General features: G+C 42.1%; 1 protein-coding gene across 1 annotated transcript in view; it reads left to right on the forward strand.

Moving 5' to 3' along the window:
- Nucleotides 1-23,658, forward strand: part of ARHGEF4 (Rho guanine nucleotide exchange factor 4) — a 328,085-nt gene that overhangs the window by 40,245 nt on the left and 264,182 nt on the right. The window contains 1 exon segment of the mRNA XM_048865082.2: nucleotides 14,199-14,300. Coding sequence (XP_048721039.2) covers nucleotides 14,199-14,300 — 102 coding nt within the window.

Here is a 23,658-nt window from a genome sequence, read left to right on the forward strand (position 1 = left end):
GTACTTGACTGACATCCTTTTCTGCCCTGTTATTTCCTTAAGGCACCCTTCATAACATTTAGTTATTTTAAGGCATCTAAGCACCAAGGATGAAATATGTATATGTACTTGAAAAAAAAATCTAACTTTTAGATAAGTACACACTTACGAAATATCTTACAATACAAAATATATTAATATTTAGATTAATAAGGCCAGAAGGGACCATTATGACCAGCTAGTTTGACCTGCTGCATAACACAGCTCACTGAATTTCACCAAGTGATTCCTGCTTTGAGCCCAGTAATGGGTGGCTGAGCAAGAGAGAATTTTAGAAAAAAGCCAGTCTTGATTTAAGGACTTCAAGTAAAGGAGAGTCCACCATATTGTTTGGTGAACGATTCCAGTGGTTAATTATCATCGCTGCTAAAAACATGCACCTAGTTTCTAGTTGAACTTTTCTAGCATGAATTTCTAGCCATTAGATGTTGTTATGCCTTTGTCTGCCAGATTAAAGAGCAGACAAAATAAATATTTAACTTCCTAGTTATGTTGTTTGTTCTATAATTAGGACCCATTTAATTTCAAAGTTTAGAAGTGTTGCCTATTTTTAATTGAAAAATAATCCAAACCATTTTCTATCAGATCAATGCAGATTTTGATGTAGGAAAAATAAAAGCAGAGGAAATACCTTCCATTGTACTTAAATGAAAGAGGCCACTGTGTTTTCTCATTGATTTCCACTGTGGCTTGTTGGTGTTTAGAATGGAAGTGGGATCCCCTTTTATTATTATTTCTGAACAACCTTGTTGTACCATAAAGAGTTTTCCCAGATGTTCCCCTTTCAGGAGTTCTTAAAGGCCCAGCACTAATACCCACTGAAATTTACACAAGACTCTTGCTAATCTTTACATTTATAACCCCAGATCTGTCGAGACACCAGCCTTGTACAGCCTCATAATTTATTTTCATCTGTGAAGAGCTCCCAGCACTTTGCATAAACAGTCATGCTCTGCTGGTTTACAAATACCCTGTTTAGACAAGAGCTGGAGCCTGATTTGTAAGTGAAATAAGATAGTGGCTGTTCTAATGATTCTCTGTGTGATGGTGTTGCCTTGGAAACATGAACTCTTAAAGCTTTCAGAAACTCAGAAAACAATTTTTGTCATACTTGGCAGGAGTTTCCCCTTTGCTCTGCAATTGAGAAAACTCTGCCAAAGACTTCACCCCAGCTGGCTTTTAAGACTACAGTACCCATGTGAAAAAGGTATGATGTGCAGTTATTGGGATTTCTATTCTATGTTGAAAGAATCCTGTGAGGTTTTGGTGTTTAGAAAGACTTTGTTCACTGCGGTCCAAAAGTTAGTGTTGGGATAATGGTGAATGTACAGTAATGGTGGAGATCTCATGAGAGGGATTAGGACAGCGGGTAACTGCAGAACTAATGTGAATTGATAAGAATTAACTAACTTTCACACCAAAAACTCAGGAGAAAATTTTTTGTTGTTTGTTTTTTTATGCTAAGGTGAGAGGTTTATCTGTAGAAAGCTTCACCATGTGCAACAGGAGTAGATGGTCCTAATTTTTCACTACTAAAATGACAAGTAATGTCTAAATCACCAGCTAAGTGTAATGCTGAAAACATGGCCAGCTCATTATATTCACTAGTGGAATATAACTCTCATACATAAGAAAACTTAGCATCTTCAGTCATTCAGACTTTCTATATTCTTTGGGTGTGTCTCAGTTCTTTAACTGCATCCAATTTTACAGCCAACCAGGGTCTCTCAGTTGTCTGCTGGTTAAATGGTGGCCCAACCGTGTCACCATGGCAAACTTAACTGGACTTTGGGAGATTTGCTGAGGGAAATCCCACCCTGCCAACAATAGCACATCATCTTCCTATTGTCTCTGGGGAAAGTAGCGTGTGACACCACATGCCCATGACTCTACACTTGGAGAATATATTGGGTCATATTATACTATCACTTATTCATCTCTGGCTGAGAACAAAGAAAATTGGATAAATCAATGCACTTTTATTTTAAAGTCACATAAAATTCCAACCCTGTCAGGGATAACCAGAAGGTCTAAATGAAAATCCCTATGAATCTGAATAATTATTTTGCTCCCTTGGACTACTGAAGTCATCTGATTTCATTTCCAAACCATATCTTCAGGCTTCCCCCAACAGGAGCCTATTTTGTTCCCTGGGGATTTCTCTCTGTAGGAGCATCCTGCCTCCTGTTCAGTCTTTCCCTGGATCTTGCCCTGTTTTCCAGGCCAGCCTCAGGGATTAGTTCTGTCCTTGCAGTGTTCCCCAGTCAGCCCATGGGACTGTCTGTACCCTGTGTTCACTCCTTGCACACTATTATCATAATCATCATACAAGTATGTCTTGTGAGGTATCATCTGAAAACTCAACTCGCTGGTCAATATCATTCTGATAAAATATGTTTGGCAACATTGTATATAAAGTTATAATATTCCACAGCATGCTGTTATTCAGACATGTTCCAAGTCTGGGGAGCAGCCAAACCAATTCTTCAGAGAAAAAGGGCAAGCTATTGCCTCAGCCAGGTGTAAACAATGTCAAAAGGGCCATCACCTGCTAAATGACTATTCATTGGCAGGAAAAGGGACATAGGCAAAAAAAATCTACATATTTAAAAAGAAACAGTTGAGATTTTTTGTCTCATCAACCTGGCTGCTTCTCCAAGAAGGGAAAAAGCTATAAGAAGGGAGGGAAAATGCCCCAGTTGATTCCTTCCTTTCTATCTGCCCATGGCATCCATGACACCTGAAGAACAAAGCAAGCACCATTAGACTGAGGGAAGGATCCTGACTTCATTGTACCTTCATTGTATTAGCTCCAGGCTTAACAAATCCCTAGGACCAGGTTAAGTGAAATGGCAGCTGCTCCAGGTCAATTATGACACCTGGGGCCAATTAAGAACTTTCCAGAAGGCAGGGAGAAGGCTAGGTTGATTGGGACCCCTGAAGCCAATCAGGGGCCGGCTGAAACTAGTTAAAAGCCTCCCAGCCAGTCAGGTGTGTGTCAGGAGTTGTGGAAGGAAGTTGTGCTGTTGGAGAGGTTGAGTAGTACACACCATATCAGGCACAAGGAAGGAGGCCCTGAGGTAAGGGTGAAGTGGAGCTTGAGGAAGTGAGGGCTGCTGGGGGGGGAAGTAGCCCAGGGAATTGTATATGTCATGTTTCTAAAAGGTCAGCTACTATAGCTGATACTATTAGGGTCCCTGGGCTAGAGCCCAGAGTAGAGGGTGCACCTGGGTTTTCCTTCCCCCCACCTTTTCCCCCTGAGACTAGGAGATAACAGAGACTGTGCAAGGAAGGATAACTTCTCCTCACTTCCCTTGCTGGCTTATGATGAAAATGGCTCAGTAGACTGTGACCCTTGTCCCTAGAGAAAGAAGGGTTATGTGGAAGGTCACAGTGAGCCTCTGAGGCTAGTGAAATCTATCAGGAAATGTGGGACCCACAGAGGTAAGGACAGAGCTTTGTCACAGTAGGAGTTGGTTAAATACAATTTGAGAGTTCCCTGATGCTGGGGAATTCTCAGCTAGCCAGTTAGAGACAAATTCCAGCTAATTTTCATAGCCTGACCAGTGCAAGCACATGGAGCAGGAGGAAATAATGTGGCCTCTTATCTTTGAGAAGAATGAATATAACTGGGGGCTGATATTGCAGCATTTTTTCCTTCTAAGATTCATTAAAGTTTTGGGAATTTTAAAAAATATTTTCTAAGACTATGATGTGTGGAAGCAAATTTTAAAATCCCTGATTCCAGCCTCTGAGATGACAGCAATTAGGACTTCCTTCTGGCTTATCCTAGAACCATAGTTCAAAGGGATGGAAGAAGACCTGTTAGGTTATTCTTCTACAAGTGCAGAAGTGTTCCCTGGATACTTCCTTTCAAATCATACTTTAGCATTTATCATAAACCTTTGTTTCCAGTTCCTGAGTCAGTTTCCAAGCCCCTTGACAGCATTTATGTATACCAGCTAACTTTAATTAGCTGTGAGATTTCAAGAGACCCTATATCTAACTGTTTACTAAAATCCAGATATCACATTACCACTTTTCCTTCATCCACTAGTTTTGTAATTGTATAAAAAAAGCATTAGTCTAGCAAGGACTGTTCTTTGTAAACACTTACTACTTATTGCTCATGGTTCCATTATCCTGTAGCTGTTTAGGGATTGTTTTCTCTGTATCTATTTCACCAAATATAGAAGACTTGTACAGCTGTTAATTGCCTTGTCATATTTCCGTCTTTAAAAGATCAGTACAACATTGGCTTTTTAGTTTTCTGGTACTTCCCATGACTTTTCAGAAATGACTGAGTGGCACAGTAAGTTAATTCTTGCTAATTCCAACCCCTTAAGGTGCATAATATTGGGCTAACAGACTTGTAGCTATTCAAGTTTTCTAAAATTCCCCTTCCAGATCTTTATAACTAGCTGTTTTGTCATCCTCGCTTCCTAAGTGTTGCTACTTTCCTTTATTTTTCTTGTTGAAACAAGGACTTCAGTGTGTCTGCCATTTGAGTTGTTAATTCCATCTGCCTCCATTTACAGATGATCCCTTTGGTCCTTTCTTTATCCCTGCTATATTTCTTTCCCCAGCCTTCTGGCTAACATTAACTCATTGCGCTTTCATGTGGCCCTTAACTTTTCCTGCAAACCTTAATTGAGTATGTATTTTTGATCATCTGCCTTCCTCATTTTCCATTTGCAATACAGAGGATTTTTTTGGTTTTGTTTTTATCATATCTGAGCAGTCCTGCTTGAAACCACGCTTGCCATTTCTTGTCCTTTGCATTCTTCCTGGTCATAAAAACCTGTAGTCTTTCAGCATTTCCCAGCCTCCTTCCTTCCTGTACACTATTTGGCTACTTCCTCCCTTTGAATCTTATGTAGATTTCTTAAATCTTCAAGATTTTCTGAAATACAATATCTTTGTGCTTCTGAATTCTGTGACTCTGATCTTTACATTGGTGAAATTAAGTATATGATTGCTGCCAGCAGACAGGACATGATTGAGAATGTGAGGATTTATAGGTGTGATGGACAGAGGAGCTGACAAGTATGTCCAGGATAGATTCTTCAAGCAAACGTCTCTTCAAGTTGTGGCTTTTGCTTTTTGGATTATAAAGTTTTCTTCTACAGAACATAGCTTAGGAACTGCTTTGCTGCATCTTTGGCTCTTTTTGTGATACAACAGGTACTTGAAATCACAGGATACCATACTTCTGAAGGATTTTAACTATCTTGAAAGCTGGTCCAAGAATGTGGATCTGAGCTGCTCATTTAACTGTTAGGGTGCTCTATTCTGTGACAATTTCAATCACAAATATTTTCATGGTCATTTGTGACATTCACATTTTTTAGAGGAACTATTTTCCAGCTAAAAAAAACGAGGAGTACTTGTGGCACCTTAGACTAACATTTGGGCATGAGCTTTTGAGAGCTAAAACCCACTTCATCGGATGCATGCAGTGGAAAATACAGTAGAAAGATAGATATATATACACAGAACATGAAAAAATGGGTATTGCCATACCAACTGTAACAAGACCAGTCAATTATGTTGGGCTATTATCAGCAGGAGAAAAAACAACTTTTGTCGTGATAATCAGGATGGCCCATTTCAAAACAGTTGACAAGAAGGTGTGACTAACAGTAGGGGAAAAATTTTTACTTTGTATAATGACCCATCCACTGCCAGTCTTTATTCAAGCCTAATTGAATGGTGTCCAGTTTGCAAATTAATTCCAGTTCTGTAGTTTCTTGTTGGAGTCTGGTTTTGAAGGTTTTTTTTGTTGGAGAATTGTGACTTTTAGGTCTGAAATTGAGTGACCAGGGAGGTTGAAGCGTTCTGACTGGTTTTAGAGGGTTATAGTTCTTGATGTCTGATTTGTGTCCATTTTTTCTTTTGCGTAGAGATTGTCCAGTTTGGCCAATGTACGTGGCACATGGATGGCATATCACATTGGTAGATGTGCAGGTGAACGAGCCTCTGATAGTGTGGCTGATGTAATTAAGCCCTATGATGCCAACTGTGCCCACATATCTATTTGGGGACAACGGGCTTTGTTGCAAGGATAGGTTCCTGGGTTAGTATTTTTGTTGTGTGGTTGCTGGTGAGTGTTTTGCTTCAGGTTGGAGGGCTGTCTGTAAGCGAGGACTGGCCTGTCTCCCAAGATCTGTGAGAGTGAGGGATTGTCCTTCAGAATAGGTTGTAGATCCTTGATGATGCGCTGGAGAAGTTTTAGTTGGGGGCTGAAGGTGCTAGTGGTGTTCTGTTCTGGAGTAGCTGACTTCTGGGTACTCTTCTGGCTCTCTCAATCTTTCTTCGCTTCCGCAGGTGGATATTGTAGTTCTAAGAATGCTTGATAGAGATCTTGTAGGTGTTTGTCTCTGCCTGTCTGAGGGGTTGGAGCAAATGCGGTTGTATCGTAGAGCTTGGCTGTAGACAATGGATCACATGGTGTGGTCTGGATGAAAGCTGGAGGCATGTAGTTAAGTATAGCAGTCAGTAGGTTTCTGGTATAGGGTGGTGGTTATGTGGCCATCGCTTATTAGCACTGTAGTGTCCAGGAAGTGGATCTCTTGTCTGGACTGGTCCAGGCTGAGGTTGATGGTGGGATGGAAATGGTTGAAATCATGGTGGAATTCCTCAAGGGCTTCTTTTCCATGGGTCCAGATGATGATGTAATCAATGTAGTGTAAGTAGAGTGGGGGCGTTAGGGGACAAGAGCCAAAAAAATTGGCATGCTGTGGGGCCATGTGGTTACCCATAGCAATGCCACTGATTTGAAGGTATACATTGTGACTTTGTCCTCACCCACAACTATTTCACTTTTGGGGACAAAGTTCAGCCACCAGGTTTGCCTTGACATTATCGGGGATACTGTTCCTGACTGCTTGTAGTCCATCTTTGTGTGGAATGTTGGTGTAGAGGGCCTCTACAGCCACAGTTGCCACGATGGTCTTTTCTGAAAGATCACCAATGGATTGTAGTTTCCTCAGGAAGTCAGTGGTGTCTCGAAGATAGCTAGGAGTGCTGGTAGCATAGGGCCTGAGGAGGGAGTCTACATAACCAGACAATCCTGCTGTCATGGTGCCAATGCCTGGGATGATAGGGCATCCAGGATTTCCAGGTTTATGGATCTTGGGTAGCAGATAGAATATCCCTGGTTGTGGTTCTAGGGGTGTGTCTGTGCAGATTTGTTCCTGTGCTTTTTTCAGGGAGTTTCTTGAGCAAATGGTGTTTCTTTTGGTAACCCACAGTGGTATCAGAGGTTAATGGCCTGTAGAATGTGGTGTTGGAGAGCTGCCTAGCAGCTTCATTCATATTCCAACCTAATCAAAAAGGCTGACAAAGGAGGAGCTGTCGTCATCATGAATATGTGCCAACATTGTCCCTCTGCCATGTACATTGACCAAACCGGACAATCTCTATGCAAAAGAATAAATGGACACAAATCAGATCAGGAATTATAACCTTCAGAAACCAGTCGGAGAACACTTCAACCTCCCTGGTCACTCAATTTCAGACCTAAGTCACAATTCTCCAACAAAAAAACTTCAAAAACAGACTCCAACAAACTGCAGAATTGAAATTTGCAAACTAGTCACCATTCAATTAGGCTTGAAGAAAGACTGGCAGTGGATGCGTCATCACAAAAAGTAAAAACTATTTCCCCATGCTATTTTTCCCCCTACTATTTCTCACACCTTCTTGTCAACTGTTTGAAATGGACCATCCTGATGATCACTGCAAAAGTTTCTCTCCTGCTGATAATTGACTGGTCTCATTACAGTTGGTGTGGCAATACCCATTTTGTTCATGTTCTGTGTATATATCTTCCTACTGTATTTTCCACTGCATGCATCTGATGAAGTGGGTTTTAGCTCACAAAAGCTTATGCCCAAAGACCTTTGTTAGTCTCTAAGGTGCCACAACTACTTTTTTTTTTTTTTTTTTTTTTTGCTGATACAGACTAACATGGCTACCACTCTGAAACCTATCTTCCAGCTGTTTGTTCTCTGGCAGGATGGGTCTAATTAATTAGAAAAGCTACAAATTAACCTGTTCAAAAAGTGTGGAAAAGTACCAGATTGTTGCCAAAATGAAGGAGAAGGCAACAGGAAGAATCCTACTCTTTTACAATTTAATTACAAAAAGAGCTTCTCTATTTCCCATAAAGGCATTTCATTAAATCAGTGCAAATATTTGTCTCTTAATATTTGCAAGTCTTTTTCAGGAAGTGTATGTCCAAGGAGGGCATTTATCTAATTTCAGAAATTAGACTGAAATGCTAATTTACCCTAAGCCAGGGGTTCTCAAACTTCATTGCACTTCTGATAACAAATTCAACTCCAGGAGCTGGGACTGAACCCTAAGCCTGCCCCAGGCAGGTGGGCCAAAGCTGATGGCCAAGGGTTTTGGCTCTGGCCCCAGGCCCAGGCACATCTAACTCCAGCCTTTGCAACCCCTTAAAACAGGGTCACAACCCACTTTGGGGCTCTCATTCTCAATTTGAGAACCACTGCCCTAAGCTATTTGTTACTGTGTTGAAAATAGCTGCAATGTTGTGAAAGTCAATTTTTTTTTAATTGGTGTCCTCAAACAATAGTCCATCTTTCCTCTTCAAGATCCCATAGTTTTGGCTGAGCAGAGCTAGATGCAACTACCTCTGGAGCCTATCGGGATCGCTCCTTTGCCTGACTGCAGGGGTTGCTGTGGAGCAATAGGAGATGCTCCCTCAGCCAGAGGTTGAATCAGGTACCCCTGTGGGGCCCCAGGCCCCTGCTTTGTTGAACTGGCAAGCAAAAAAACAGACCTAGAAATCAATCTAGGTCTTTTGCATGGAAGTGTACAAGACCAATGCTTCAGTGTGTGACACCTCTTTTGAAACACTATTGGAAAGGATGTAAAATGGAGCAACTGTCAAAAGTTAGTTAAGTTACAGGTCAAACACCTGACAATGTAAAACATTTTCTATTGTTGCCCTGTAAATGTTACACAGCCAGCTGTAGAGACCCTGGGTGCTATTAGCCAGATCAAGAGCTATTTCTAAATCCATACTGAAGAATTTCATAGTTCTTTCCTCCTAATTTACTAAGCACCATGTTAGTTGCAAGTGGCACTGTCTATAACAAACACTCCTTTACCCAGTTTATCATCAGTTAGAAACATGTGTTGGCCATTGTGTGCCATGGTATAGTGATTCCTCTTTCTAATTTGCTGTCTTCCACCAGAGGGCAGTTGATAAAGAGAGTGGCATGCTTGCCTGGCTAAAAGTGAGACCAAAGTTAATTTGATGCAAATTACTGGTTGAAATTTCCTCCCTAACCCGATGTAAGCTCTTTCAGCAATCTACTACTGTACTAGGCACAGGGAATGCTTCTGATAATTAAACATTTTCCCCCACAAAATCCATCCTCGTCCTCTATCAAAGTTTGATACTGTACAATTATAACACCTTGAAAAGATGAGCCTGGGAGCTTAAATTCATAACTCTTCTAATCATGGTCTCAGCTGAGACTAACATTTATCTGGGCATAAGCTTTCATGGGCTAGAACCATCTGATGAAGTGGGTTTTAGCCCACGAAAGCTTATGCCCAAATAAATTTTAGTCTAAGGTACCATAAGGACTCTGCTTTTGCTGATACAGACTAACATGGCTACCACTCTGAAACTCATTACAATATATAACCCACTAATTCTCCTTTGTCTTCTGATTGCAGGGGTGTTAATTGCCCACTTTATTTTGAATGGTTTCTTGCAACATGTGTTAACTTCTTATGCTTAACAATCTGTTTCACCTTGTATTTAGCTGTGACACTATTTCCTTTCCCAGCCTTGTCCCAGACCTAAAGAAGAGCTCTGTAGAGCTTGGAAGCTTGTCTTTCACCAACAGAAATTTATTCAATAAAATATTACCTCACACACCTTTTCCACTTAATATCCTGGGACTAACACCACTACAACAAGATTGCACAATTAGTCATTTGTGTTTCTGGATTAAAGGCTAAACTCTAAAATCCAATAATACCTCAAAGATATATTTACACTGAATTCCATTCAACACAGACTTGGCACATTTTCTGTAGTTTAAGGTGGCGGGGGGGGGGGAATGAAACTGTTCACAGAGAATTCAGCATTCCTCCTTTCATAGCACAAAGCCATTTTGCTGCCCAAATGGTAAAGAACCTATGACAAGAGACTGCTATGGGATCAGCATGTAAAAATACATGACATGATAGTACAATATTTGAGGAAGTGAGGGGTAACTTTAAGTGATTTAACTACAGTTATGTTATCCTGCCTTTCCTCATGAGTAAAGATAAATGGCATGAAAGATCAGCTGCTATGTATTCTCTAGCTAATGGACTCAATATCAATCTCTCCCCACACTCTTCACAACCTGGTCTGGTGTATTTTTACTGTTATGAGTTAATGTTAATCACTGAAGGTAGAGCCAAGAGGGAATTATGCCAATCATTCCAAACAAGTGGAAATAAACCTAGCAACATCACATAGTTTGCTTGTACCATTTAGTCAGTCTAATCTTTGTTCGTTTTTTGTCATTTTCATAAATCCCTTCTGCTTTCTTTTCCTTTTGAAATATGTTCTTAGTTACTATGAGCTCATGCCTACAGACCTTATTCAGTCAGAACCCCAACTGAGGCCCATGGGAATTTTGCTGAAATAATAACAGATGCCGTTTCTATGGAAATAGATATTAGTATGGGTGGAGCTTAGTGGGGTCCATAACTAAAGTATACATTATGTATATTAATTCTGTGGGCTCCCTCCCCCCACTTCATTTACATGGGCGTAAGGCCTTGTCTTCGCTGCTTATAAAGGTGTGTGTTACCTCATGGTAAAAAGTGCCATGTCTCACTGTTTTTTATCTTGGGATAGTTCATACACATTAGTTGCCCTGAGGTAAAAGATGTACCTTTTTTAGCAGTGAAGACAAGGCCTCAGTGTGACATCCCCCTCAGCACAAGCCCAAGATAAGGGAATAGCAAGCTATGGGCACTTCTTAACCCTACCATGGTACCTAAAGAGCATGTTTCTACTGACAAACTGCATTTATCTTCCCTCTGTCTCCAGCTGCTAAGGAAACTTTACACACTACATTAATCTCCCTCCAAGTAGAACACAAAACCTTATTTACAACCTCATATTTCCCTCAAAGGCATGGCACACTTAACCTGTGTGCATGTCACCTCTAAATGTGTGCTGATATTGCCAAAGTTGTAATGAAGGCTTTGCATTGTCCTGTGAGAGATGGTTGCGTTTGAGGCATCCTGTCACTTGTTTGCTCTTCAGGGCTTTCCTTGGGGATGTCACACTTAACTAGCCTTAATCCCCTTTACCTAAGCACAGCTAGTGTAGGATGGTTATGGGATCACATGCATGGAGAACAGAGATGTTGTCCTCTCTATGGCCTGGGGGGATATGGAGAGAGAAAGGTATGGTTGAAGTTGGGAAGGGGAGAGGAGTTGGGTGGGTAACTGTATGTGCAGGGAGGCCAGTTTGTCACTCCAGCAGCACAGTGTCTACATGCATGGGGCTCCTGTCAAGTGCCACAGCTCCTGAGATTATAGAGGAGCCTCTGCCAAAGCTTCAGAGGCTGGAGTACCCCCCAGCACTAGAGCTTGTAAGTATCTCTCTTGCAGGCACCTCTGTTGCTGCTCCACAACAGAGCTGAGGTGCATGGGGTTGACAGTTTCCTTACAAGTCTATGACGCATAGGCTGTGGCTCTCCTTTGCTAGGGGTGGCCTCACTGTCACAGAGCAAGCAGAGCTCTTAAATGTACTGTGGTTCAGCTGAGTCTCGCTTCCAGTTTTGGCCAAGCAGAAGAGGGTGATATCCCCAGCAAACTACCTTTTATCTTAGTGGAAGTTGTACTGGGCTGGAATGCAGGAGATCACAAGTTCAAATTTCATCTCTTCTTCTCCCTGCTTCTTATATTTCTATGAACTTTACTACACAAGCTGAGCAGTACCTTATACTCCTACTTTAGGAAGCAGTCAAATATCAGCCACCCAATTTTACTAGTTAACAAGCTTTATAAAATCATTTCTAGCAATGCTGAGAATAGTACTCATGTCTTTGACATGATGAACCCCAGCTTCATCCCCTCAAGCGTCAGAAGGAATCCACCAAATCTATGCGTGTGGCTATGCAGTCTAACCACAAGTCAACACTCCCTTTCCAGAGGGTTGGCTAGAGAACAAATCCTATTGATTACCCATATAAGGGGTATTTATGTTTACACATAATAGAACTCCTCCTTTCCAATATTTAATAGCTTAATTCACAGTGAAGAAATTTTTTAAAAACAGCTTTTAAACTGAAGAGCCACTGTTAATTATGGCACAATATGCAACATTTACATTATTTTCACACATTGGTAGGTATGAGGGTTAAGAAGTAGGATGGCTTTTGTGAAACAGCATCCATTTTCCTAGCAGGCAGCCACTTGATTTAGTCCTCTTGAAAACAAAAGGAAACAGGGCAGCTATCTTTGCAAGGAGTATCTACGCCTCAAGTAGTAGAGATCTCCAGTAAAAATGGCCTATGAGCACCTGCAATCCTATTAGGTAGCTTTAACCCCTCAAATTTTGGCCATTTCGAGTAAGGAGAAATTTTGACTAAAGAAGGGAAAAACAGACTCTGCTAAACTGCAACTCAGTTTTTTAAAGGGTACATTCTCATAGTGTGTTTTTTAGCTGTATGAAAATTCTGGATGAAAATAAAACCAGTTACTAGTCAGTTGGGTACTATGATCTGTTTAAAGTTAAGTCTAGGTGGTTCTTTAAAAATGTCTGTTTCATGTATGAAAACTGTCTGACTTTGACCTAAAAACTCTAGGTAAAAATAATTCCTAGTATCAGCAGGCCTGCTGACAGCAATTCTGGACCCCAGGGCAGAAGAGTCAATGGGCCCCCACGCCCACATAAGCCATGGACGCGGTCTGCCTGACGTTTGGGCGGTGCTGCACCTGCACTGGCTGGTGCCCAGGGAGCTGCCAGCTGCGCTGCTGGGCGCACTCTTCTAGCACAGCCGGGGTTCCACATGCCCGCTTGGTAGGGTTGCCAACTGTCTCATCGTGCAAACACAAAGATCATTGTCCTGCTCCTTCCCCAAGACCATGCCCCCTCCTGCCCCTTCTCTGAGGCCCCGCCTCCTGCTCCCTCCATTCCCCCTCCCTCTGTCAATCACTTCCCCCCCACCCTCACTCACTTTCACTAGGCTGGGGTAGGGGATTGGAGTGCAGGAGAGGGTGAGGGGGTCAGGCTCTGGGAGGGAGTTTGGGTGTGGGCTCTAGGCTGGGGTTGGGGTGCAGGAGGGGGTCAAGGGGTTGGTGCTTACCTCAGGCAGCTCCCAAAAGCAACCAGCACACCCCTCTGGCAGTGGCTCCTAGGCAGGGGGCCCAGAGGGTCTCCACGTGCCGCTGCCCACAGGCACAGCCCCTGCGGCTCCCGTTGGCCACAGTTCCCAGTCAATGGGAGCTGTGGAGTCAGCGCTTGGGGTGGAGGCAGCACACGGAGCGAGGGCGGGCAGGAAGCTTGCCTTAGTCCTGCTGTGCTGCTGGCAGTGGCAGCCAGGGGGCCCTCAGGTCCTTTTAAATCACCTGGGTCCCTGGGCAATTGCCCTCTTTACCCCCTCCATTAGTGGGCCTGGGTATAATAACTTTTTGTTGGCACATTACTTAAAAGACTGCTTTGAGTCTAATGTTTCTGTGGGTTAGAGTAACTGAAATGATGGTAGCTTATTGTAAAAGAAATGACAGTTAACAGAAATTGCCAAATAGTAACTACTTATAACTGTGTAGGGTATGATGCTAGTTATGACAGAAAGGCCTTAGTCTGACAAGGATCTGAATGGGCAGATTCAGTTGCAGGATCTGGCTATAAATTATTATAGGTGACTCAGGCTTTGGGAAGCACTGCACCCACAATTAGGGCTGGCCTTTCCAAAGAGTTTGGTAATGTTTGTTCTCAGTGGGAGCTATTGGATTCTGAGCTCTTTTGAAAATCTGCCCTATAACTCATATCCACATAGAGTTCAAGAAATCTGTTTCTATCCACAAGCGTGATAAAGTGTGGTAGCACTGGTGTGTCTTTGGTACCCAGAGGGTTAACTCAGCTTGGCTTTCTCCTTGTACAGGTGCTCAGAGGAAGTGCTGCAAGAAGGACTGCTGGAGGGACAGAAGAGGAGATTACTTCTAAGAAGCCAAAGCTCCACACCCAAGTGCTGAGTCAATTTCAGGTGGCGGAATCTCCTTATGTTTTAAGTTGGTAATTTATTTTTGTTCATGGTGAGGTCAGATGGACTCAGTGTATGCACATGTGCAGGGGTCTCCCATATGGAGCTCACTAGAAAACTGGGGTCTTAATCTGTGTTCTTGCAGAGTTTAAAAAGAGAAGTTTTCTCCTCATGATGGTTATAGGCTTTGCAAGAAAGCTCAGAACTGGTCTTAGGAGGTGTACAATCAACTACCTTACAATCATTTGGTGCTTTTAGGAAATTTAATGCAAGGGTAAATTTATATAGTAAACATTCTTTCAAAGTCAACCAATACTAAAACTAAATATGCAATCCTATTTCTACCCTTTGTTCATAGGGAGCATCATAATCTTTGAAGTTTGATCGTCTTTATGTGACCATTCACTACCTTTCAAACACAATATACCAAAATGTAATTTGATGACTCCTTTAAAGACAATGCAAGCTAGATGTGCTCAGCTCCTCCCAGGAGCAGGCCCTATAGAAACATAACATTTAGGGTTCAGTGGCTAATGTAATTGGGTGGCTGTGTATAATGCTGCACAACCGTGAGTTGTTTGTAGGGAATTGTGGTACCAATTTCCACCAATTAGTCCTGCTTTCATTTCAGTTCAAACGCTAGATTAATGGAATTGTTTGCAGAGTTTGTACAGCTGCTTTACCCATGGTTGCAGAAAATCATGGTCATAAATACACTCCTGTTTGGTAGTTTTGCTGGCCTATTATATTAATTAGCTAGGTTTATCACATTAAACAGACTTGGTGTACATCAGTAACGGGATAGTGCTAGTAAAGCTCTCAGAGGCCTCCTTTCCCTCTATCTCCCACAGATACTGCTGGGTACATAGACACAGTAAGTGGCAGTGTGTCTCAGACTCAGGGTCAGCAGATTTAGTCTTGTGGGGCTTGCACAAAAGAGCTGTGTGGATGTTTGTTGCTCTCTGAAGTCCACTCTGCTCTCTAGGCATCAGACTCCAAGCCACAACATCTACACAGCTATATTTAGCACCACAGCTCAAGTCTGTCTAGGGAGGCTCTGAGACTTGCTGCAGTTCACTGTGTAGACTTTTCCAACATAGCCACAATATTTGAACACCTCACAATGTTTGATGTATTTACCCTCACAACACCCCTGTGAGGTAGGGAAGTGCTGTTATCCCCAGTTTACAGCTGAGAAGCTGCAGTATGGAGGTTAAGTGATTGAACCTGGGTCTTTTGAGGTTGAGGCTGGTACCCTAACCACTGGACCAACCTTCCTCTTTGAGCCACCTATTGATAATGTGGACTTCTGTTGTTAACTCTACCTTTTCCTCTAATTCTGACTCCTTCACCACCCTTCCTCACACTTGTATCTGTTCTCCTTCACTCAGTGCTTAATTTGTGCCAGGGCTGAGCCTTGAAATCTCTAGGCTTCGCAGTTCATAGCCCTGGCACCTTTGAGCTTGCTGCACTAGTTATGAATGTAAAAAATTGCTTGAGCCCTGGCACCTCTTTAATTACAAATTAAGCACTGTCTTCATTGCTGCTGAGTTCCTTGGGAGGACTATGCTTACTTGCTTCACTCTAAATTGCTCTCTCAGCTCTGCTGTCCTTCTGAACATGCACTTCCCTGACCAGCTCTTGGTCATGAAGAGTCGGGGCTTTACAGTTCTCTGCAACATTCTGGGCAGTAGAGAACAAGGTTTAAGCAAGCTTCTTTAATAATAAATTTAAAAGCTTTCCTCTTTCAATAATCACACACTCCTTTTTTTCCTTATTAAAAGTCAACTCTCTAAACAAAGTTACAATGAACTAAACAGTACAGTTGAGGTTCTGTTAGCATCTGGCTAGTGAAGATCCACTTTCTACAAGGACCAAAGTCTTTCTCCCCAAACCTGTACTTCCTTGACTTCACATATCACTTAGCCTTCATTAGAAATGCTCCCTCTCTAGTTGAAACTGAGTCATCTTCTGAGTCAAATTGCATTGTTTATCCAGGAACTATTCAGTGGCAGTATCTCCCTGCTCACACCTGGTTCTGAGGGGGAGGTTTAATTTGAGAGGAAGCCCAATCTAGAACACAATTAAAAATGAAACAAACCTATTAACAATGCTAACTGTCCTCTTTCAGTACATAGCAATTAAAGGTGATTAGTATACATCCTTTTCATGCTAGTGAAATTTAAACAGCATGCAATTATCTCTGGCAATTTAAATATTAAATATTCTACTGAACTCCTACAATTTCAGTCTGCAGATACATAAGGGTATCCCCTTATGTATGTTGTCATAATTACAGCAATAGGCAACATATTCTAGATACTTGCTTCAGAAAAGTTAGAAGGGCAACACTGGTTATTAAGTTATCCTGCATGTTCCCTGAAAAGAGGTACTAAGATAAACTAGTGTTCATGCAAAACCAGTTGCACAGGACTGCCAGCTGAACGTTTAACTTGCTGCTTTTTGAAGAGTCTTGAATGGTTTCTTCAAAATAAAATGTTTTCTGCTTGCTTTTAACATGGGAGATGATGGGTCCTCTCTCTCCTGGAGAACTTTAGCAAGATTTTTGGAGGACGTAAATAGTAATTTTTCAGAAGGCTAAATTGTACTTCAGCTCCCTTCCTCCTCCTGAAGGGAAAGGTTCTGACTTAAATTATCTACAGTTAAGGGCATAGCCTTGTGGGAGTCCACTATTCAGGTTCTCTAAAGATAATTGCAAGGTCATCCAGCAAAAACTGAGTATTTGATATTTCTGGCATTGCAAAAAAAAAATCAACCAGGAGAACTCTTTTGGTAAGAGATACAAGTTACATTTAAAATGTTAAAAAGGTTATGTGTACTGGTCTGAATTTGCGAGTGAGGGCACCCTCTTAAATTCATATTAAGGTATCTAAATGCTGAGCCATCATGCCCCTTTTAGTTAGGCTCCTGCACCAATCTGTAGACATTCATGTTTGAAAACTTGGCCGCTTGTTATACTTTGTTCCCTAGTAAATAATAGGACTAACCAAGCTCCCCATTCCTATGAAGAGTGAATGAACTGTCATTAATCAAGAACCATTTTATGCTCCAGTCACTTACTTTGATACTGGAGTTATACTCTAACATATGTGGCAAATTGCCAGCACTACTTTGATGGGTCTCGTGCTTTCTCTTTTTGGGGAGGATTCAGAGCAATATTTCTCACCCCTGAACTGGGGTATTAACTGCCCCACTAGTGTCCTAGAGGGGGGGACCCAGGCCCACCCTCTACTCCAGGTCCCAGCCCAGGGGCCCTAGGGATAGTGGTAAACTGCTTGAACTAGCAGTTCCTTCCCCTGGGCTACTTCCCTCTCCTGCCCTTCACCTTGTGGGGCTTCATGCCCTCCCTCTGCACCAACCTGGTGTCCTTTTACCTAGGGTCTTGGTGGTCTTAGCCCACCACAGTACTTCTCCAAACTCTCCCCTGCTTCCTTCTAATCTGCTCTAACACCAATCCACTCTGCTTCAACTCCTTCCCTTGTGTGATTGAAGCAGGGGAGGGTTATCAGCTGACTGGCTTCAGGTGCTTTAATTAATCTATAGCAAACTTTCTTCCCTCTATAGGGAATAAGGCTCCTTTCTGCTTCCAAACAAAAAAAAACACTCTCCTGCTGCCCTCTGGCCATGCTGTATCACACATTAGGACAATTTACATAACCAAATCCTCCTGGCAAAAACTTTGTTTATCTGTGGAGTCTTCTAAGTTGTTTCTGTTATGGTTGAAGCCATCTTTTTTTCCTCTAATTTTGGGATTGAAGAATTGATTACTGCACAGTGGTCCCCAATAAGGTAAGAATGTTGGAACAAAAGTTCCTGTGGGTGATGGGTGTTCTGATTATGGCCCAGTGATAAACTTGGCAAGGGCTCTGTGGGAATGGAGACTGAATTACCCTGTATATCCTAGAAGGGGCATCTCCAAGGGAGCTGAGCCTCATTAGCAAGGCAAGGTGGAGAAACTTCTACTGGAATTGCCCATGTTAAGAGTCCTGTGCATAACTGACAGCTGGAGACAATAGGATCTTTTAATTTGGCATCTCTCATGAGCACTATGCATTTCCTTGAAACCTGTTTTAGAATATAGCCTTTTTATAGGAAAGCACTAGCTGGCAATGACCCAAGGGGAGCACCCAGCACCCCATTACACCCAAAATCAAACCCTTAGTGACACAGAATAAATCATGGCACAGCACATAAAGCTTTATTGCTAACTGTGGCTGGCTCTCAGTACCGTTATCAATGCCAAAAAACAAAACTCAGGACCCTCTGATTCTTTTTCAGTGTCTTCTTCCAGAAATGCTTCCAGATATCATTTCTGTCCCAGCCTTTGGCAAGGCTTTACCCTCTTTTGCCACCTTCCTTCTTATGCTGTACAGTTCTCTGATAAGGCATTTTATCCAGACTGCTTTTGTAAGACTGGTTAAGTGGAGTGGAAAGGAGCAGTAACCACAATGGAGGTGGCTTTATGGTTACATATAGGCATGTGTTAACTTTGACTAGCACATGCACAAGATGAATGTATAACAAAATGTGCATAACATTGTATACCCACACTTGAAGATTTAATTCTTATACATACAAACATTGTAATTTATTACTCAAGGCTCTCAAAGAAATCTAAGACATACAAGTCATAGGGAGGTCTGGTTTAAAAAAAAATAAAACAAATCTTCCCAAACTTAACCCATCTCTAAAACTCAGAATTGCCAAATGGCCTACATTTCCCAGCAGACTGCTGCTCTTTGGGCCTTTCTACTGGGAACCTTGACCAACCTACTCTTCGTAGCATTAGACTCTGGGCTCAGCAATGATTGTTTTTAAAATGTAGCCTTGGCACTAAATGTTCAAAGGTAACTTTCTGCTTCCTTGGCTTCTTCCATAACTTGGATTATCCATATCCAGTTTCTCTGATTAGAGACATAATTTTAACAATATTGTTTCTTGTCTCAGTGTCTACAAATCTCAGATTTTCCATGTCACGTCATTAAAACTTGCTATGAGAATGTCATGGGATTACAATGAAATTATTCAGCCCTTTCCTGGAAGCCAAAAAATGAAGTCTCTTGTAAGAAAAAAAGGGAATGTGTTTTTTTATGTGTCTGTCCAGTTCTTTAACCTTATTCTGAATTTCCTTGCTTTTGTGAATTAAAGTGGACCTAAATATATCAATAGTCACTTTCTGCCATTGAACATTGTTTTGGATTATGCTTGCAATGTCCGGTATGCAGTAAATGCTTCATCACATTGCATCTCCAGAAAAAGAGGATCTTGAGTAAGCAGAAAGATGCTACACAATATTTATTTTGTAGCATAAGTCACCATTGAAGCCTTCAGTTGCTTGGGATTGCTCAGAAAGTCTTTGTTGAATACTCTATGTACAGGATATTCAGTGTTGCCATCTTGAATAAATTTCATTTAGCTGCTTTGTTTTCATATTATACTATATATGTGATACATGAAATCCTGGCATAACTTGGTATCTGAACCTCTTTGAATGTTCATCTTGTAAAGAACACCAGCAGTGATCATCAGTGTGTTGCAATGGTTGGCATGTCTAGCATATGGATTGCTTAAGATCCAACCGCTTCCACTTCTTACAGCACACAAGAAAATTAGCTGGTAACTTCTTTTAAGACCACCCTATGCAGTATTGCAGCTGCCTTCTACCTCTGGAATATAGAATTAGAACTTGTCTGTACACAAGAACTGAAGGTAGCCCCACTATATAGCTAACCTAACAGATGCACTTCCTGATATCACAGTTGGAACCTAGGTCATATTCTGAGAGAAAACTACCAAACAGCTTGTAGTTTGCAGCTTACTTTTTCACACAAGCATTACTTTTGTATTATAGGATATGCAATACTTAAGGTGAATGAAGGTTAGAGGCTTTCATATCTGGATTTGCTTGGTGGTCAGATTATTACAGTATATGAAATATTTCAATGCATATAAATCTGGTCTCCTGCTCTGTGGATACTAAGGTCTCACTATACAGTGCGTAAAACAAGGGAAGTGCTACCTACTTTGAAAGGGGCAGGATGCAGGAGGCCAATACCAATGGTTTTGGCTCTTTGTGCCATAGAGCTGGGCTCCATCCAAGATGGTATGGAAGGTTATTGGAGATTGATTAGGGTTGTAGCCAGTGGATTGCAAAACTACTTGTTCACCTTCTCTTTAGGAAGATTGTAGCCCTCACAGTGGGATTCTGCCCTTCAAAGGGCATTTCTGTGGCTGGGGTTCAGCCCATCACAGCCTGTTCACTCAAACTTGGAGGAAGGAAAGGATTTGACCCATTGTAAAATAGCTGAACTATCGCTATCCTGGGTACCTCAGGCCTGTGGATCTATCATGGACTTATAATGTGACCCTTAGTGTGAAGAGTATTTGAGGATAATAGGGTTTCATATCATACATGTTGCTTCTCTGCCTACCCAAACTTAACTTTGCCTCCTAAAGCTTGAAAATAGACACACAAGTCACATTATACAAATTCCACTAGTTGTTCAAGGGCATCAATTTCCAGCGTCCTAGTCATCTATCTTTTTGACATTGGTACTTAGCCAGTGCAAGTGCCTGTTTACAACTACTTCAGCCTCTACCAACCAGAGCAAGTCTGAGCTAATGATGAAAATTTGAAGGTGTGTTCTCCATTAGCAGTTATCTAAGCCCTCTAGCTTTCCATAAGTAAAGTTTTGTAATATTGTTTTTCAAATAACTTCCCTGCTACCGTCTGTTACCCATATTAAAAACTGGTTGCTCTTAACATATTGTTGTTGCTAATTCATTAAATAATAGCAGTACTTCAGCAGGTAGCTGTAAAATTTATAATCTGAGCAAAATGCAAATGGCAGTTATTAGACAAACAATAAAAGCAAACTTCATGTATTGTGATAGTTGATTCTATGAAGACACTTGCTCTAGCACTGCTACTGGAAAACAAGACTGCATCTGCTAAACTGCATATTGTATTTGAATATAGGAAAGGCCTAATTCAGCTTTGATAGTTTTGGCACCAAGATGAACCTGTTGGTCTGAAATATAAGCAGCAGTGAACAGATCTGCTCTCAAGTGGTTCTGGCTGTGCAAATTCTATCCAAAAATGCACAATGGTGTTTTCATTAGCTTGCAGCTCACAATAAAACTCTGGAATCTATAAGCACTCAATCGGTGCTTCTCCAAGTTAATTCATAGGACTCCATGGCCCCCTCTTCCATACAGAGGTCACGATGGAGTGAGCCACAGCTGCAGTGCGCAGGGGACATCACCTTTAAACCATTGCTCTCACAGAGTGCAAAGGCTACATGAGTTAGTACCACTAAGAGTTGCGGAAAAGGTTAGCATTGAGGTTGGGCCTTCTTTGGATGGAGGCAAGCATCATAAGGGCTCAACAGAGCTCTGGATGTTTGATTTAATGTGTGAGATAACTGAAGGGGTCAATTTTGCAAAGATTAACCTTCCTCTATCTCCTCATTGCGACATTTCCATGGAAGAGTAAAATTCCTGGTGGAACAAAAGGTCTGGATATGTCATTACTTGCATGGTTTCAGTTATTGACTCCCCTTATACACACATGCAAATTTGTTATTCATACTCTATGTGCTCTGTCACATCCCCCTTTTACAATTGTATACAGGTAATTACACTATTAATCAGTCACTTAAATGAATACACAGACATAGGGCAGAGTGTGCAGAAAGTCTACCTTGAAGTATATCTTCAATATTAAATGAGTCCCTCATGTAGCCAGAGTGGTGTAAGTCTTCTGGCACTAATCAATGGCTGAGTTTGAATTCTTAGCTGTTAAATTAATAGATTTCAGCTGCAGTCAATAGACACACAGTTAATCCTTGAAACACATGGTAAATATATGACAATAACTTGGAACATCAAAGACGTAAATAGCATGAGTTTTTGGTGCTTGAAGCAGAGATCCCAACGGATGGTCTCTAAAGAAGTATCTGTTCCGCAGCTGTAACTGCATTTGTCCAGCTTGGTTCTCACACTATTAAGGCATTGTTTTTGTAAAACTTTTGGGGTGAGGACACCACCAGCGCTTGTATCAATTGTACTGTCAGTGTGAAGCATTGTGGGATGGCTCCTGAAAGCCAGTAATAGTTGACGTAAGCAACGCAGTGTCAACACTGACATTGCATCAACCTAACTACATTGACCTTGACTCTATGCCACTCATGGAAGTGAAGTGATTAAGTCAGCATAAGGGGGCAGTTACATTGGTGGGAGTGAAATTTAAGTGTAGACCCTTCCATAGTCAGGTCAATGCCAGCTGCCTGTAGTGTAGTATGTAGACCAGTGGTTTTCAAACTGTGGGTTGTGACCCAGTACTGGGTCATGGAATGTAAGGCACTGGGTCGCGGCAGCTCTGGTCAGCACCACTGATCAGGCCATTAAAAGTCCCATCAGCAGTGCTGCCCGGCTAAGGCAGACTAGCCCCTACCTGTTCTGACACCACACTGTGACCCGGAAGCGGCCAGCAGCAGGTCCGGCTCCTAGGCATTGGTTCCTGGCCATTGGGAGCTGGGGTGGTGCCTGAGGGCAAGACCCACTCAGAACCACTTGCATGCCTTCACCTAGGAGCCGGACCTGCTGCTGGCCACTTCCAGTGTGCAGCACGCTCTGTGGTGCCAGGACAGGCAGGAAGCCTGCCTTAGTACCCCTGCTGTGCTGCTGACCGCAAGCCGCCCGAGGTAAGCTCGTGCCCCAATCCCCTGCCCCAGCACTGAGCCCTCCCTAACCCAGAGCCCCTTACTACACCCCAAACCCCTCATCCCCAGCCACACCCCAGAGCCCCCTCCTAAACCCTGAATCATTCCCAGCCCCACCCTGCAACCCTCACCCTAACGCTCAACTCCAGCCCTGAGCCCCTCCCACACCCAAAACACCTCATCCCCAGCTCCTGTTGGGTCACGGGCGTCAACAATTTTCTTCAACTGGGTCTCCAGAATAAAAGTTTGAAAACCACTGGTGTAGACCAGACCTTGGTCTCTAAGAGGTAGTGAAGGCAAGGTGACTGGAGCCTACCCATAAGGTGTGTTACTTGTTGAACTGTGGTTCCAAACTCTAATGAGGCATACTCCACATGAGTAAGAGGAGCCAAAGGTGACTGGAGAAGTGAGAAACATAATATACAAGGAAGAATGTAGACAATGTAATGTGGATGGAAAAGGAGATATAAGAAGGGAGAGAGAGAAGATGGACATTGAAGATGGTGTAGGAAAAAGCAAGCCACAATTTGCTACAGGAAAGAGTGCAGATAAAACAGGAAGGTGGGGGAGCAAGAAGGCAAATAATTACTTTTTTATCTTTTTTTAAAAGGTTGACA

The sequence above is a fragment of the Caretta caretta genome, chromosome 9 (genome assembly GCF_965140235.1).
Source record: "Caretta caretta isolate rCarCar2 chromosome 9, rCarCar1.hap1, whole genome shotgun sequence".
NCBI lineage: Eukaryota > Metazoa > Chordata > Testudines > Cheloniidae > Caretta > Caretta caretta.